The sequence below is a fragment of the Sander lucioperca genome, chromosome 4 (assembly GCF_008315115.2).
Source record: "Sander lucioperca isolate FBNREF2018 chromosome 4, SLUC_FBN_1.2, whole genome shotgun sequence".
NCBI classification, from domain to species: domain Eukaryota; kingdom Metazoa; phylum Chordata; class Actinopteri; order Perciformes; family Percidae; genus Sander; species Sander lucioperca.
In genome coordinates, this window is record NC_050176.1 from 7,427,062 (window position 1) to 7,444,994 (window position 17,933).

At 39.3% G+C, this 17,933-nt stretch overlaps 1 protein-coding gene and 1 long non-coding RNA gene across 4 annotated transcripts; both read left to right on the top strand.

Moving 5' to 3' along the window:
• The first annotated feature begins 132 nt into the window (after positions 1–132).
• On the top strand, positions 133–13,269 carry LOC116043010 (bMERB domain-containing protein 1-like). Of its 3 annotated transcripts, XR_004897155.1 has the most exons (7): positions 133–401; positions 4,298–4,418; positions 7,079–7,152; positions 7,842–7,956; positions 9,494–9,564; positions 10,007–12,213; positions 12,295–13,269. XR_004897155.1 is itself a non-coding variant. In XM_031289507.2 (6 exons), the coding sequence occupies exons 1-6, from the start codon at positions 329–331 to the stop codon at positions 10,117–10,119; spliced, it is 567 nt and encodes a 188-aa protein (XP_031145367.1). In that variant the 5' UTR covers positions 133–328; the 3' UTR covers positions 10,120–13,269. The 3 variants fall into 3 exon arrangements, 2 of the variants coding, with proteins under 2 accessions (XP_031145367.1, XP_035856652.1); XM_031289507.2 differs by having other exon boundaries at positions 10,007–13,269; XM_036000759.1 differs by lacking the exon at positions 133–401 and adding an exon at positions 2,742–2,990 and having other exon boundaries at positions 10,007–13,269.
• On the top strand, positions 8,805–9,304 carry LOC116043011. Its single transcript, XR_004103356.2, has 2 exons — positions 8,805–8,848; positions 8,916–9,304. It is a non-coding gene; the product is annotated as an uncharacterized LOC116043011 (long non-coding RNA).
• Positions 13,270–17,933: the final 4,664 nt, after the last annotated feature.

Sequence of the window (17,933 nt, forward strand, 5' to 3'; positions counted from 1 at the left end):
CGACGCACGGTGGAGTGAACACTCCCTCACTCTAAGTGCGTCCAGTGGCCACCAGATGGTGCTATATAATTTCTATATAACTGGTTAACTAACACTGGTTAACACTGTGCCCTGCACGCACACCGACACCAGCCACAGCTGGTGGGGACCGCTGGAGCATCTCGTTCTCTCCGCCTCCACAGGTTGGTGTGTGAGTGGCGATGACTCAATGAAATACAGCAACAAACTGAGACTGCGAGACCCTCCCCTGTAGTTTCCACTTGCTGTTTCCCAGCCACTGCAACTGAAAGCGTAGAGAGAACAGAGGAGAAGAACAGCTGCTGGACCGATGGAGAAGAGATCTTCTCGTCAGTACGGTTCACTGGAGCTCACTGAATGGAGCAAAGACACCAACAAACCAGGTTACCTAACGAACAAACAATGCAATGGTCTATATGTCGATCTATTGACTGGGTAAAAAGTGACCTTTCTGTATACTTTATCACTCTAAATTATCTTAATATACACATTGGGTGCAGTGACACTAGGAGAATTTAGAGTGATATTGTATGAGATTCACTTTATATCCTCCTAGTGTGTCGCTGTACCTAATGTTCTTATTACCATAACATTGCTACAGGGAGTTACTTTGGTATTGTGAATTTATAGTGAGCTCAATCTTCTACTATTTTTTACAAAAAAAATCTATGGCATTACCACAATCTTCCTGCAAAAAAAAAAAAATAAAATAAAATAATATATATATATATATAGTTATAGCTATAATAGTTGTTTCTTTTACTTTTATATCTGGGTTATTTTTGTTTGTAGTTGATAGAACCAATCAATGTATTATTCTAGTTGCAGTAAAGGCAGCAGCTCTGCAAATGTCAAGAATCCACAGGTGTTTGTTCTTCTAGTGTGTGTGTGTGTGTGTGTGTGTGTGTGTTCTTATTTGTGTAAAAGAAAAGTGAGGCCCATTACTCAGGGACCTGCACCATCAAATGATGAAAAATGATGAATAATGACCCACATCTCAGCGTTCAATAGGTCAGGGGTCAGTGAAACTCTTTATCGCATAGTGCTCCTCACAGTAATAATGTTCCTCAAAAGTCTGCAACAAATATGTGATTGCATTGTTGATTAGGTGTAATTCTCAGATAAGCACTTAGCAAATAGATACAAAATATCCAGCACAATTTCCTTAAGCCCAAGGAGATATCTTCAGATGTCCTTTGTCCGACCAATAGTCCAAAACCCAAAGAAACCCAATTTGCAATGATTTAAACCAGATAAAGCAGCAAATCATCACATTGGACAAGTTCTTACCAGAGAACATTTTTCATTTCAGTTCTACAGTATTCCTCCACGTTGTTGATGGTCATTGATTTCCTACATTATAATTGTGTGAATGATGCTTATAATATCATCATGTTGTCAAGGTCGGTCATTTCTGAAGTGTATTGCTGAAGTAGTTGATCAGGTGGGAAGTTTGCAAAGCTGTGCAGAATCTCTGTTAAGCCCTCTATCTGTTTTGCCTCTTCACTATTTCTTTTATTTCATCTCACTCCTCCCTTCCTCCTTCCTTTTTTCCTCATCTCTCGTCCGTTACCTTCTCCACATCTCTCCTCCTCTTTCCTCCACTTCTGTCTCTTGGTGTCTAATCTGGCTGATCTGTCAGTATGGTGTTCTACCTCATTAGGTATAAAGCACGTTGTGGCAGTGTAAAAGAGAGGAATGGAGTCGGAGCAAAGACTGTAAACTGAAATTCACATCTTCAGGGGTTTGGATGAAGAGAGGCGCAGGGTTCGGGAGGTATTGAAAAGCAACAGGATATGGGAACTGTGAGAGAGAGTGAGAAAGGGAAGAAAGTGTAAAGGAGGGAACATTTCAGAGAGGTCTAGTGATGAGTCATAACTGCTCACTGGCAGAATAATCTGTCCCATAGAGAGCCTCTGCAGCAGAACATGTTGTCTCCAATAATGTAAGAATATACTAAACAACGCTTATAACATTGTGTTTTCAGCTCACAGTTCAGTGTTTCAGTCAGCTACATGTAAATTCCCCAGTCATAGTCATTGAAGCTTGAAGCTGTCTTTTTGGCAGGAAAACAAGTGGTAAATGAACAGTAATGCATACCTGCTCCCAGGTACTGTAGTTACTGAGATGTGATGTCATGTTAGCATATCATGTTTGTATTTGTAAGCACATCATTCCATCTGTTTTATGAATTAGGTGATACTGCTGATAAATTATCATCCAGCATCTATAATGTAATGAGTATGCAGTGTGAACACAGTATGATACGATTACATAGGATGTGTGAGTGGCTCTTTCTGTCTTTCTTTCACTAGGCAGATTTGGTATATGCAGTGCATTTTAATCAACTTGAATTAACACTTTTGAAACATATGGGAAGGCGTAGATAGTTTAATTGACGTCTTTTTTATAGTTTCCATCCCATTAACAGTCCCATACTCGCTGCAACACTTCACTTTTCCTCCTCTGAGATGTCAAGGTTGTTTTGACGCTACATTGACGTCAGCCAGATTTGTCATAGTAACAGAGTATAGAGTGTTTGTGTGAAGATGTGTGTCTGTACTTCAAGAACCCTTTTTTGCCTGTCACACAAAACAGGCTGCAGTTGCAAGCCCCCAAACAACGCTTTATTGCCAGCAGGGATAGCTAGCTTCCCCAGGGCTAAATGTGACTAGAATAGAGATATTACATACTAGAGCTCTACTAAGTAATGGTGTGTGTCTATAAAGAGAATGTAAGGGTGCCAGGGGGAGTCAGGGACTGTCTGTTAGTGGTGGTATTGGTAGTTCCCTGATTATGTCCGTCTCTGCCCTCATGTTGTGCAGCTCTCTGCAGGGAAGTGACAGTTATCCAGGAACATACAGTGCTAAATGGAACAATTCGAGAGCAGGCAGTGGTGATTTTCTTCAATTTTAAAGTTGTGACTGTCACTACATCTACTTCAAGAATGTCAACCATACTTGGATCTCAGGGTAAATTAAATCTAGTATATGAATTTTGATTTGCATAAACAATTGCTTTTTTAGGAGATGGTTGCAGTTAAATGTTCGCTGGCCTGCTGTCTTTGATTCTATTCTGCTCACAGTATCGTTGGTAGCCACTGTGAAATGCTTTGATGTCCTTTCATACCACACACAGAGATTCTTTAAAATGTATTACAGAACTGTTTGGCTCAAACCCACACATTGTTGTAATTAGTGGCTTAGATATGTTCAGCAAACACTGTACAATTTTATATTATTTGTTTTATTTTAGATTGAGGATTTAATTTTCATTTTAAAATGTCTGTTTTATTTATATATTAAGAATACAGTTAAAGAACAAATACAGGTAGTGGTGTGTGGAGTGACATGCATAATGAGACAGATTTAAAAACAGCTTTGTGTTTGATTTTACTGTTTACCTGTAGTGTTTACCTGGTGTGACACAATATAGACTTTTTAATCTCTCTCTCTCTATGGTTTAGATTCACATATGGCTCTTTTCCTTCATTTTGTAATTGTTCACACTGGAAAAGCTGGAACCAAAAACGATTTTGCTTGATAAATGAATGAAACAAATACATACATTATCAAAGTTGTCACCAATTAACAGGGGATTACGTTTTGCCGAAATATTGACACTGAATGACTGAATCTCTCTACAGTAGACAAAGGCAGGGTAGAAAGGACTGCAGTGTGTGTCTGACATCCAGCCATGCTGGGGCAGGCTTATTTACTGGCTGACCTACCACCCTGGGTTTACGCAATTATGCAGTGTGTGCGCATGCATGCATATGTGTGTGTGTGTGTGTGTTTGTGTGTGTGTGGTAGTGTGTGTGTGCATGCATGCATGCATTTGTGAAAGAGACAGAGAGAGGGAGAGGCATGAGTCTTGCCAACCACTGACACATGGTAATGTGGCTGTGATGCTCTGCTCCTGATCAAGCAGCAATTTCAAAGTGCCTCTGCTGCAGCTGGTTATACAGTTAACAATGCATATTCATATGCAGTTATTGTTCCGCAGTGTCACTTCAGATATTGGAAATTGAATCATAAAAAGCTCCTAATTGTGTATCTGTCCGCCTTTCTCTGTATAGTATTTGTCAGTTGAAGACGTGCACTGTAAACACAAATCTATACAGTATACACCTTAATGTTTTTGTGTCGCACATTGTCTAACACATACTCTTTTGCAACAATCAGTAAGGCTAAAAGCTGTCCTCATATCTCTCTCTCTCTCTCTCTCTCTCTCTCTCTCTCTCTCTCTCTCTCTCTCTCTCTCTCTCATATTCCCTCAGAGGACGATGTGGTGTCCATGGCAGACTCCACCATCACCGTGGACGACATTGAGGGGGAGCTTTTTAAGATTGAGAGGATCAGGGACGTCCTGGTCAGGAGGGAGTCAGAGCTTAGATACATGTAAGTGGCTCCACAGCACCAACACCTTGCTTTTATTTGGTGTCATGGCTGCCATCTGCAGCCATTGTGATTACTGGAGACAAACAGCTTCAATAATAGCATCCCCTGATTCCAAATTTACAGTAGAATGGTGAAAGCATAATGCTTAATGCTGGTCTGATTTCACAGCACTCCTTCACAGACCTGATTTGATTGTATATGTTAACCATGATTCTTCCCTAACTTTAACCAATTGCCTTACCATACCTTCACCATCATTTATTTAAGACAGTCTTTCCCTAACCTTAGTTACCATGCATTGAAAGAAAGAATTATAAAAAAAAAAACATTGGCACTTGATGTTACAAATTGTTGTCATTGAACATAATCCGTGGCTTTGCAGAATTGTTCAATATCAATGTTGTTGCCTGGCGATGAGTTTGTTTAAGAGACCTTAGGCTCAGCTCGACATTATCAGACCTAACACATCAGTTTAAGCTGTACTAAGTTCAGCTGTGCTTTGAGCTTAATGTTACCTTTAGCATTTTAACATGCTGATGTTAACATGGTAACATGCTAACATTAGTATGTTGCACAAGTGGACATTTTGATGTATTTGTGGTGCTGGATTAAAGGTAATTGGAACATCAAAGTAATTAAAATCCATCATCTGGGGATCATGAATGTCTGTGCAAAATGTCACGCAAAAATTGAGAAAATCTTTTACTCTGGACCAGAGTGTTAAGGACCAGAAACACAGACCAGACGGCCGACCCTCGGGAGAAAAGGCAGTTGGACTGATCATTGTCCCCGAGTTGGTCAAAAAAGTGCCTCAGAACACACCAAATCGACGACCATAACAGCAGGCAGCGCTAATCTGTATTGTCGCCCAAAAATGAAAACCGGCAGCTGATTGGACGAACGCGTCACGTTGGTCTGGTTTCTCCGGAAATTCAAAGCCAGGCTGTCATGGCAGCTTGTTCAGAATACGATCTCATATTTTACTAAAATAGTTCACCGAAACGTGTTTCTGAAAACATTTTAAGCGAGAAATAGGCCATGCAGTTGCTGAATCTGTCTTCGTTTCAGATTGACAAAGGTCAGTTTAAAAGATCTTCATCAGATTTTGAGAGACTCTAGTCACGCCCATTCCGCTCCCCATTTCCGGGTTAGCACTCTACCAATCAGATGGGTCATTTGAGTCCGAATGCCGGCAGTGCCCGCCCCGCCGATTATACATGTCAAATCGGCCAAAATAAAGGCCGACGGCCCCTCAGACGGACGACGGCACGGAACACACCGAACAGACTCGAGTCACTGACCTCGCCAGACTGTCCAACAGCCAATTATCGGCTCTGTGTGTAGTAGGCTTAGACCAACACTTTGACATCCATCCCTGAATAAACAATATGCTGATTGAGGGAGTGACATCACTATAATTAGAGGTCAAATTTTCAAAATTTGTAGATGCCACAAATGCAACTGCATACTGTCTGCATCAGTCATGTGGGACAACATATGTAGCTACTGTGAGACACCTTAATAAATGAATGATTCAGTCACAAAAGTGCACTGATACCTTGTCAAGCTACACATCAAGTACACAAGCTAGTGCCTTACTGGCGTATTGCACCCAAAAGCAGTTCAAATCATTTAAGCTATGTTTCCATTTATTTAGGAGCACACCTTGGTATCAGAAACATATCTCGTAGCAGCATTGTCCTCTATTATCTCTCCTCATTTCTCCCCATCACAACAGAGTTGGCCCCCATTATAATTTAAATGGTGTTACCTTTGCTTCCATCAAGCAGGCTGATGCATGGATATTTATTCATCTACACCTTCTGAATGATAGGCAGTAACACTGCTCAGACAGCGGAGGCAATGGATGGAGGGCTGTGTGTGGGGTAGCAAGCAAGAGTCAGGCAGATAAAACAGGAGAATGGGGGACTGGAGGAGGTGTGGGAGGTGAAGAGGACGGAGATGGGAAGTCATGATATTTCCCCAGCGGTCCACAAACTAACTAACTAACTAACTAACTAACTAACTGACTAACCACAAGGTGTGTTTTCTTCTGGTAAGTTACGTAAAGCATATCATTTGTATTCCAGACCTCTTGGCCATTTCTCCACCTGCATGTTTGTAGAGAGTATCTTACATGACAGGTAGATGAGGCACGATGGAGAGGCTCTCACTCTGCTGACGTTGATGAATGTGTGTAATGTGTGTGTCTGTGTGTGTGTGTGTGTGTGTGTGTGTGTGTGTGTGTGTGTGTGTGTGTTTTTCTAAAAAAGACTGCTGCTGTGATGCTGGGTCACGTGAGGGCCTCTAACTCCGCCAGGCGAGGAAGGCACAGAAGGTCTTTCACCCTACCTCAGTGTTCGTAATGATCCACTGAGTTGGAGGGCCATTGAAAGAGCGTGATACAGAAGGAGGCTGAGTGAAAGCTATCTGGCAAAGAGACGCCACAGGGATTTTGCCTCAGAAAAGATTGTGCCATCTCCTGTGTGAAATATAAGATCAATATGAAGCTTACTCTGTTTGAATTTCATTCCCCCATTCAATACCGTCACGTCTCAACTCCTCTCCACCCTTTAAAGTAGAAACTGAGCTGATATGCAGCATGTGCAGTACTTACATATGTTATTGTGTGTTGCTTTTGTTCCATCATGCCTGTGCAGGATGGATGACATTCAGCTGTGCAAGGAGATCACTCGTCTGAAGAAAGAGCTGCAGAAATTAGTGTCCATACCAGGTAGGAGTCCTCTGGATATTGATAGTTATTGATGAAGGATAACTTTATTCTTAACAAGAATTAGTTAAGAGGATGCCACTCTTATGACTTCACGCTATAGATGAAGCTAGAGCTAGCCGGCAAGTTACACTTAGCTTAGCATAAAGACTGGAAACAGGGAAACAACTAGCCTGGATATTTTAAAAGTTTAAAAATATATATAGATAGATCTGCCAGCAGCACCTCTAAAGTTCACTGGTTAACATGATAAATCTTGTTTTACTTCATTTTTACACCAATAGAAATGTAAAATTAGACAGGTCAGACATGTACAGAATAAACATACAAGACACAGCATGTTAGTTTGCCCGTTTTAGTGGTGATGGTACTGTATACCTATTTTAGAACTTTGGACAGGGGTAGGCTAGGTGTTTTTCCCCTGCTTCCAGTCTTCATGCTAAGCTAAGCTTATCGCCTCCTGTGCACACGCCATCTTTTGCATATCTGTCCATCCAAAGAGAGGGATCCCTCCTCAGTTGCAGGAAGAAAACTAATAAGCATATTTCCCAAAATGTGTTCCTTTAAATAAATGGATTCCTTAAAATTCTTCATTAATTAATTTATTTGTTTGTTTAATGCCCCATTATATTTGTAGTAAAGTAAGTAATCTGTGACAAACACTATAGATACTCAGATGTCTTGTGGTGCAGATAATGACAAGTCCAACGAGGACCGGCAGAAGGAAGAAGAACTACTGCAGCAGATCCACAAGCTGGTCGAGACCAGAGATTACCTGGTGGACGATGTGGAGTTTGAACGACTCAGGTGTGCCTCTGCCTTTTTGGTTTTGTTACAGTTTGGGAGTCCTTTGGTCTTTTGTCACCATATGCTGTGAATGAAATATCCTACTGCACACAAAGCCATCAGATAGAGATGCAGTGCACATATATTACTTATGTAGAAAGGCTTTAGGGAATTTGTTGCCCAAGCAGAAAACTTAAAAGTTTGGCATGTATTTTTCATGCACAGGAGCACTGGTCTTTGATAACGCCAATTCATGAGAATTGTTCATTAACATTTTTATGAGCACTCAGTGCTCAGATTGGAACATTGCTCGTAGTCACCAATGCTGGTAAAGTTGTATCTCAGTTCAGTATCATCCGTATGCACGCTTTTAGAAAGCCGCTCCCATTGCGCTCCATTACAACACTGGAACATTTTCTACGGCACAGCACTATGAGAGAGTGTACAGCAGAGAGCCATTTCAATTACAGTAAACATGTAGCAACTGTGTGTCAGTGAGTACTGCAAGAGGAGCTGCCATTAGTTTAAGAAGTTTGCTTAAATTTAATTTTTTTTTTAGTGCACCAAGCCTCTTAAGTCTGCTGCTGGTGCAGGAGATGAAGAAAAGCTGTCTAAATCATGTCCAAATCTTCCAGATCTATTCTGACACTCTTTCACCACACACATTATACAAAACACTACAGGGCATTTTAGAAAAATTAGAGGAAACCTTCAAAGGAAGGCAGGTTGTCTTGAACATTACATTTTCTTCATGCAGAGATGTCAACACTATGTAAAAAGTGTCATTTAATGTGAGCAACTGCTCTCTCACTGTTTTTTTTTTGAATGTTTTGTCCTGCACACATAAAGAACTGAAACCATTGTATTCAGCTTACAGTGGGTCCATTCTGCAGCAGCAGCAATACACTGCTTGGTGATCTCTACTACTTCTGCTTACTTGTTAATCCTGGTGCAGAATGTAACCTAACGTGACTCGAAAGTAGACAACCAGTATATTTGAAGGTTTAATCCTTTCTTCAATCCAATTTTCAGACAGTATCAAGCATCGTTAGTTTGTGTTTAGCAACACTGTGTTGGCAGCCGACAGCATGCTGTGAAAATGCTGAGGGACTGCTGGGAAGGTGAGAGGGAGGAAGCAGGAGAACAGTGAGGTCATAGATTGCAGAGAAGAGGATGTGACGCCGCCCAAGGCCATGTTGTCCATGCTGATAAATACAGATTTCACTTTACTGTTATTTCTTTGTTTTTTTACACTGTCCTTCACAAGAAAATTCTGCCTGCAGTTTTTTTATGTTTTTTATTTTCAAAGCAGGATAGATTTGGGGCAGTTAGCAGAACATATCAGATCTCAATAAATGTCTGTTAGATACGAAGGGTTTACTTGCAAAAAACAGACATCTGTTATTATTGATTTATTTTAATAAATAATAATCTTTTATTGGGTCCAATATTGTTGGGTTGTTTTGATAAGAGATCTTAATCCTATTTTTTATTTTATTTTATTAAGTGCTTTATGTATTGATGTGTATTTTATATCAATCCTTTTCAATTTCTACAGGGAGAAAGAAGAGGATAAAGAAATGGCAGATTTTCTGCAGTCCAAATTCCCGAGAAAGATGAAGAAGAAAGGTATTTAGCCATAAAGAGAGCTGCAACTCTGTGCTCCATCAAAGTTTCAACAAATAATAGCACATTTTTAAAAACTGAGCCAGATAGTGGGAGGGAGGGAGGGTGGGATGGGCTGATCTGGTACCTACTTGATATATTGTTGTACAATATTCCTTCACACAGCACTAGGGTTGTTATGTAAAAAATCCAATAAAGATATTGTTGGAAAAAAAAAAATATTTTCCTTGTTCCAAATGTTTTGCTTGTTCAAGGTGTTTTCCATCTGAGCACACACATCCACTGACAATGCTTTAGATCTATCTGAAAAAATATGTCTGTTTGTGCTCCTCTTAGTCAAGTCATTAAGCAGCTGATATTTAAGTAGATGAAGTTATGCACATTATACAATACACCACAACAATATGTCATCTTTTCCTCACAGTATGATTTCTCTGGGCTTCAGGTGTACCAACCAGACGGGCTCCATCCAGGGCTCAGCAGACATCTTCTCCCTTCGCCAAGACAGGCCTCACTCTGCTAAAGGAGTGCTGTGGCTTCACATGCTCCATCATGTAGACTGGAGTCAAAATGGAGGGCCCCACTGCAGGGCTGACACAGGGGCCAAAAATCCAAATTGGCCACTCCACAAGAGTCAATATTTCCAGTGTCAGCTTTTCAGTACGAGAAAGACTTTGAAGCATGGATGGAGCAGTACAGATGCAAGTTGAGAATTCCCCAGAGGGAGTGCAAAGTATGTTGCAAAGATCATGTGGTGTGTTTCCCATGCCAAGACCCAAGTTTGTCTTGTGTTGGATCTGTTTGTCTCTTTCACTGGATTTTATATCTTGTTTTGTTTTCATGCTGTCTCTACTCTCCACGTCTCTCATCCCACTCCCGTTTTCATTTTTACTCTTGTTAATCATCACTGCTCAGCCAACTTCTTCTGATTAACAGCTTCCAAAAGGAACAACCAGACACATGGTTTTTATTTATTTTTCAGGCCGAGAGGACAGGGTTTGAAGGACAGAAACAGCATAGCACAAGTCAGGCATGTATTGTGTACACACTAATTGGACTCTTCAACTACCATGACATGCCTACAAGTTTTTTAAAGACTTCGCTGAGCTATGACCACTGTCATCTCCTCATTAAAAAACAAGTAGCTGTTTTGCAGGAGTCAGCAGGCCAGTCTAGACACACTGCTGGTACTTTATAATCACCAGTAAGGAGATAACAAGAATGAAACTGACATTAATCAGGAGCTCCAGATCCAAATGGGTACGACCTTTGAAAAGCAGAGGTTTGTGAAGAAAGAACGGATGTCTCATTACGCTGCATTTATATTGACTAATGTCTACTTTTTTATATGTTGCAAAGAAATATAGAAGAGCATCCCACAATACACCTTTTTAAGTTTTTTTTGCTAATCCTCACTATAGTGTTTTTTTACAAGAATGAGTAGTCTTCTGGCTTCATTATTTTATTACGTATTTCTCATGAGTGTTTAACACATACAATACAGCACTAACATGTTGACAGCAAAAGTGTTATGTGAGGACACTTTCAGTATTAATACATAGGTGTCCATATGGTACTGTATGCAAACTGAGGTATCAACACAGATAGACTACTCACACTTATATTCGTCATTCTTAGTCCAGTGCGCTCACTTTAGTATCATCCATTATGCATGTTTCCACAAACGATATGGATCGACACGCAGCTGACACTGCAGACCACTACACCTCATATAAATATAACCACTCCAGTGATAAAGACAGTCCTCATACGCATCAAGGCACACTTGACAGTGTTTTGAGTGGGTACATTATGTTTCATATTACTGTAATCTACTGGCTAGGGGCAAAACTCTTTAGCCCACTTCCACTAAACATTATGTATGTATTGCCACCCCATATTTTATCAGTTATTATGTCCTAAATATTTACCTAGAGAAGGTGTATGTAAGGCTGGTGTTGCCAAGAAGAATAGTCGCCATAGCAACCTTGTATACCCAATATCTTTACAATGAGACAATGAGGAACGTTGGATGGATCAGAGAAATGAGACCTCAGGTGTCATATCATGGTTACCTAATGAAATGTAAACAGGAGACAGAATAATATTGCTGTGGTTATTTTGGTGATTTTCATGTTTTTGATTCACTCTGGTGATGACACACCCTACTTGGGATTGAAAAGAATATACCCTAATTTATCATCTGAATTCCTTTTGCATTCTTTTAGATAAAGTAACAATTGCATGGAGATTAAATGAACACAAGGCTGCTTTGCTTGGCTGGAAAGTAGACATATTGGAGATAACTGTTTTTAGATGCTAATTGAAGGTCTCTTAAATCGTAATCATTATAGATTATACATTTCTCAATGAACCTCCTAGTTTGTGTCTCACCCCGATTGACACAGCATTCTTTTTTATGGTTTATTCCCAACTAGTCCTTGGGATGGATACAGATGTCTGTTCAATCGCTGGATCTTTTGATATTCAGTCTCAACACTGTCATAGAACCTTTGGGTCACATATCACCGAGCATGGCTGGTGTTGTCATGGAGGTTCACAGGGGAATTAGATGTGTGCCAATTCTGTTGAAATAACAGCCATGGTAGAAACACAAAAAATACCAGGAAAAGATTTCTTGTCGTTATATGGGTGTGTTTGTCTAAATCATATCTGACAAGAGGTTGATACCCTGATGGGGAAATTTGGCTTAAAATGTTAAGTATTATACAGTGTACACCATTTTGCCAATACAGAACTACTGTATTTAAAAAGGCATTAATGGTTATATAACAGGGGCTAACTTACAAATATACTTTGGATATACATATCTTGGAAAAACAATATCTATCATCTGAAGCAAAGAAAAATCAGTTTATACAGAAATCAACAATGCTTTTTTAAGTATGTTCCCAAGGTTGAACTGCACAGTGAATAAATGTATCCCTTTGCCCTAAGAAAGACCTTCATCTAATCAGTAATTATTTAATATGTTGAGATAGAGTGTGTGACATCATGTTTCTGTTCTTCACTGTTCACATTTAGACATAAAACCAGCTGTTCACACCAGCTAGAGGATGTGTTACAGCCCCTAACTGTGCTCTGCACTAGACAAGCGTGGATTGACAAATTCATTGAGGAAAATTCTTAGAGACGTGGAACAGACCATGTAGCCTCTTATGAGAGACGCAGTGTCGCAGGAGAGGGAGTCAGAGAGAGAAAATGATATAAGGAGAGAGGTTGAAGTGGTCGAAAGCAGGAGAGATGAAGAAAAAGAGAGAGAGTGAGAGTGGGAGGGTATAAAGTTAGAGGGGTCTAATCTTCAGTGTGAGTCATTCAAACACCATAATCCTGAACACCTTCACGGCTCAGTGTGTATAAGAGGAAATATGTGTTTTTACATGTGTGTGAAAAATAAATACATGAGAAAGAAACCTGATACCTGTGCTTGTTTGTGTGCCTTTAGGAACAGAAGGGTGATAAAAACAAGAGGTACAGTAGCTGTCACTGCTTTGTTACTATGGTTACTGTGACTTGATGGCACACTCTCACTTCTTGTTACATTTGGTCATGCCAAACTGATACTGATGCAAGGCTGCATGTGTTGTGAAACTGATAGGGGAAGACTATAAGGACCTGTTCAGGGTACAAGGTTCTTAAATGTTCTCAGTTAAAGCTGCAAATGTAATAAATTAAATTGTATCTCAAGATTCAGTCTCATTATTACAAACTTATAAAATTGAAATATCTCAACAACTGCTGGACAGATTGCCATAACATTTCCTAATGACTTTGGTGATCCTGACTTTCCTCTAGCGACACCATCAGGTTGACATCTGTGGTTTTGAGTGAAATGTCTCAACAATACTGAAAGATTGATATAACATTTAGTTAAGACATTAATCTTTCCCTCAGGATGAATTGTAATAACTTTGATGATCTCTGAACTTTGGATCTAGCGCCATCATCATGTCATTCTTGTGGTCATGATACCAGATACCAGCAAAACTAATGACATTCCCGTCAGCCTCAGCTGTGATTTTTGTTTGGTGCTGACTAGCAAATGTTAGCATGCTAACATGCTTAACTAAGATGGTTAACATGGTAACATTATACACTACTGCATCAGCATGTTAACAGTGTCACTGTAAGCCTGCTAGCATTAGGTACCAGTTACTATCCACAACTTTTTCTAATGGAAAACCTAAAAAGGACGTGTCGACTTTAGTAAAGCTGTGCCGTACCATGCAGTGGTAATGCAGCATTTGTCGTGTTTCACTTTTATAATGCAGCAGTTGAATTAAAATGGTTGACAATCCTCATCTCTTAAAGAAAAAGTTTGACAATTTGGGAAATATTCACTTTCTTGCTGAGAGTTACATGAGAAGATCAATATCACTCGCATAGCTGTCAGTTAAATATGAAGCTAAAGCATAAAGACTGAAAGCAGGGGAAACAGCCTGCTCTCTCCATAGTTCAAAAATACGCCCATACTAACACCTCTCTAAATCTTACTATTTAACACGTCAAGTTGCTGCTGGTTGCCTGGCAACCTTATGGTGATTATAAGACTTTAGAAAGTCGACATGCACTGCTCATTGATGTATGAAGAGCATATGACGCCGTTGTTTTCAACGGAGACCTGTGTAGTACATTACATATATACAGCATCCAACTGAGTTAAAGACGTAGATGTGACGTGAGCAACCTGCCTGAAAGTTGGAAGTCTTCTGGTAGCTGTGCCAAGAGAAATCTCAATCATTCCCAATCTTGCAGAGACGGAGAGCGTAGGTATATGTAAGGAGATAACATTAGCACAGGGTAATTATTGCTAAATAAAATGCTAGTTAACATTAGTAATTATTAAAAACAGCTAATCTGCCTGCTAGCTTCTCCTGTACTGTATGGTAATTCCTCTACTATGGGACAGTAAGTCGCGTGGTTATGACACAATCATTATCCTATTTTTACAAAACGTATGCTACGGAGCCATAACGTGAGGTACAAGGTAATGGAGCCTTTTATACATTGTCGTGTTTCTTTAGAAATAAACAATAGACAAATAGAGTCTTTAAACGCTTCAGATGTAAAGTTATTGGCTGTCAAAGTGACGTCAAAATGAATGGCAGTCAATGGAATGCTAACGGCAGGTGATGGCTTGTTAGCATCAAAATGGCTCCATAGGAGGTACGCTTTGTGGAAGCTGGCTTACCCCCTTGATTAAGAGAGCTGGACATAGCTTGCTGGATATAGCGGCGCCACTCAGTCTTTCTGCTAAATTGTCCCAGTGGCCACTATATTGGCCAGTATTGCAATGAAAAAATCCCCTGCGGCCCAAAAAGCATTTTACCCAAAGACATCTGTAAAACTGTTAACAGGACACCTGAAAGTGCAAACATGTAAATTACTTTTTGTATTTTTAATTCATGGAGGCCCTGATGCTGTTTCCCAAGAAATATTTACAGCTAAGCCTACAACTTGTCATTTTTGCAGTACATTTCTCTTTGTGTAAAAGATTAAACAAATAAGATACAACATATTAATTAGTGAGTTTTAGCGTGCTGGTGGGCAGAATTTTCGACAATGGAAAGAACCAGGCTAACTGTTTCCACCTGCTTCCTGTCTTTATGACAGCAGGAAAGCAAATAAGCGTATTTCCCAAAATCGTTTTTCAAATCTATTGCTTTAAATACATCCTTTAAACCTAGCTTTTTTCTTGATTTTTCTTAAATCACCTTTTCTTGACTTGAAGCTTAGTTGTGAATGGGTGTCTCCTTTTAGCGTTATGCTAACACTCTTCAGTAACTTCAAGGCTGTTTTAATGGTTACAAAAGCTTATTTTCTAATAGAATTGTCCTTCAAGAAGACACTCTTGCTGAATCCAAATTTGTAAACTAATACAGTAGTTTTATGTAATCTGACATTGACTGGTGTACTCAGTATGTCTTTATGACTTTGCAGGGATGCAAAAGAGTAAGACTGAACTAAAAGGGCAAATGGGAAATGCCTTGTGAAGATTATATTCTACTTCACTCTCAATAGTAGAGCTAGGGATGTTTTTTTCCTGTTCTTATACTTGTTGCAGATAATATGTCATAATTTCATCTCTTAGACCTGCCTTTGTTATTTCCCACTGACATTTAGCACATTCATAGTCGAAGTGCAATAAACAAAGGGGAAAAATTATACAATGCTCATCTAAAATATATTGTTATTATTTGATGTGTTTTATTTGGAGTTTGCTCCCTCTTATGTTTTTCTGCTTCTTAAAAACAAATGTGGGGCGCCTGGGTAGCGCACCTGGTAGAGTGTCCTATAAAAATAAAGGCCTAAAATGCCCAAAAAAATATCTAAAAACAACAACAAAAAAACAAATGTGGCAGCTGTGCACATATTTTGGGAGAAAACAATATTTACTTTCCTTTACATTGCACATGATTAATCTTTCTTTTTATCTGTTTATAAGATACATTGAAATTTGAATGTGTATTATATAAATATTATTAATCACACTGAATCTCCGTGTTTAATGTGCTGTTATAATATTGATTAATATATAGATTCAATTAACCTTCAATGATTCAATTGTATGAACATTTTGGAGGCTGCAGTTTGTGGTGCTGCTGAATTGTATTACGTTACAATGACAGGTGTTTCTATTATTTTGTGCACCCATTTATTTATTTTCGAATATCAGGTACACCTGATATTGCACTACAATATTGTATTGCACTACAATGCAATACAATTCAACAGCACCAAACAAATTACCATAAAGTTGAATCAACAGTAACAACAAAAACTGAACATTAAAAGCTTCATGAGCATTTACTGCAGCACTGTTCAGATCAGATTGGATTCATTTCAGCTCTGTATACCTAATAAACTGGCAACTGAGTGTATTAAAAGTTCAGAATTTTCCAAGCAAAATAATCATGCTGCAAAATGGGAGAGCAGATGCCAAGAAATGTGTCCAAAGGCAGAAATATGTTTTTTTTTCCAACACTGCACAAGAGTGGAGAGGAGGCAATTTGGAGGGGTGTCAGACTATTGCTAACAGGAACAAATCTAATGGAGGTCGATCTGCTCTAAAGCACTTACTGTAAAGGTTCTTTGATCCTAGTGGGACCAGGACTGTGTGTCTTGGTTCATTAACAAGCCGCTGACATCTAAGCACTGAGGATGCCAGCCGTGGTGACGTGCAGGCAGCTGGAGCCTGCCTGCTTTCTATTTTTTCATGTGTATAACCAGAGTAATGATTTGCACTGTATACTCACAGTGTATATCTTTTAACTGACCTTTATCATAGTGACATTCATTTTACCTCTGAAATCATTGATGTTGAAACGGCATTAGATTATTTCTTTAAAGAACTTCCTTGCAGTCGTGGATTAACATGCACCTTTCAAAAAACTCAGAATAATAGACAGGTCAAATCCTTGGTTTTCCCACAAACTTTTAACTCTCTTTAAGGAAAGAAACAGCATGGTCTCTTGCTAGATGCTCCATCCCATTGGCTTGCATTTAGGCAACTGAGAAATAAATGCACAGCCTCTGTCAGGAAAGCCAAATCAACTTATGATTTGGAATTAATTCAACGTTCTTACTCAAATCCAGCAACAATTCTGGGAGGCAGTAAATTCTATGAAAAATAAAAAAATACAAATTCTTTACCTGCACATCTCAAATGTAATAATAATAAATGCATATTATTCTGCATATTATCTGAGCAGAAAGAGATCTGCCTAGCCTTTAATTCACATTGTGCTGCTGCTGGTCATTTTATTTAATGTTGTGTATACAGGAACCCAATCTCTTAATAGTGCTAGTAGCTGTAAACCACACTCCCCAGTTCACATTCCAACCTAATACTCCTACCAAACTAGTTCTACGCTTCAAGTCCCACAGGTTTACTCTGAACTTGGAAAATCTGGCCATTAGTTTTTGTGCAAACACATTATTTGCAACACACCCTTAAGATCGACACTGTCGCTACTCCTGGACAATTCAAGAAAATGATTTCAAACCACTTCACCTCAGTGTGGTAGGCTATTTGTATTCTTCTCTGTATCTCAACATCATTGCAAATAAGGGAAACTTCAATGATGAGGCTGAAATAAAAGGTTTGAATGTATGAATTTCAGTTGATGATGATTATAATGACATTCAATTAAAGTAATTTGATACACCTGCCACATTTTGTCTTATCATTTTGTTTCTCCTTCGTGTCTGGTGTCTATCTTCAGTCCAGGGGTTTATAAATAACAGCAACTCAACATTGCAGTCACCGGTAATGAGAGCGGCAGTACTAGCGCCTTTACTTGGAAGGTTGCCATGTTCCATTAACTCTCTCCTACAGTCATCAATGCAGG

Coding starts and splice junctions, on each gene's coding strand:
- LOC116043010 (XM_031289507.2), top strand. CDS start 329: ATGGAGAAGAGATCTTCTCGTCAGTACGGTTCACTGGAGCTCACTGAA. Junction 7,153..7,841: donor GAAATTAGTGTCCATACCAG/GTAGGAGTCCTC, acceptor CTTGTGGTGCAG/ATAATGACAAGTCCAACGAG. Junction 7,957..9,493: donor GTGGAGTTTGAACGACTCAG/GTGTGCCTCTGC, acceptor CAATTTCTACAG/GGAGAAAGAAGAGGATAAAG.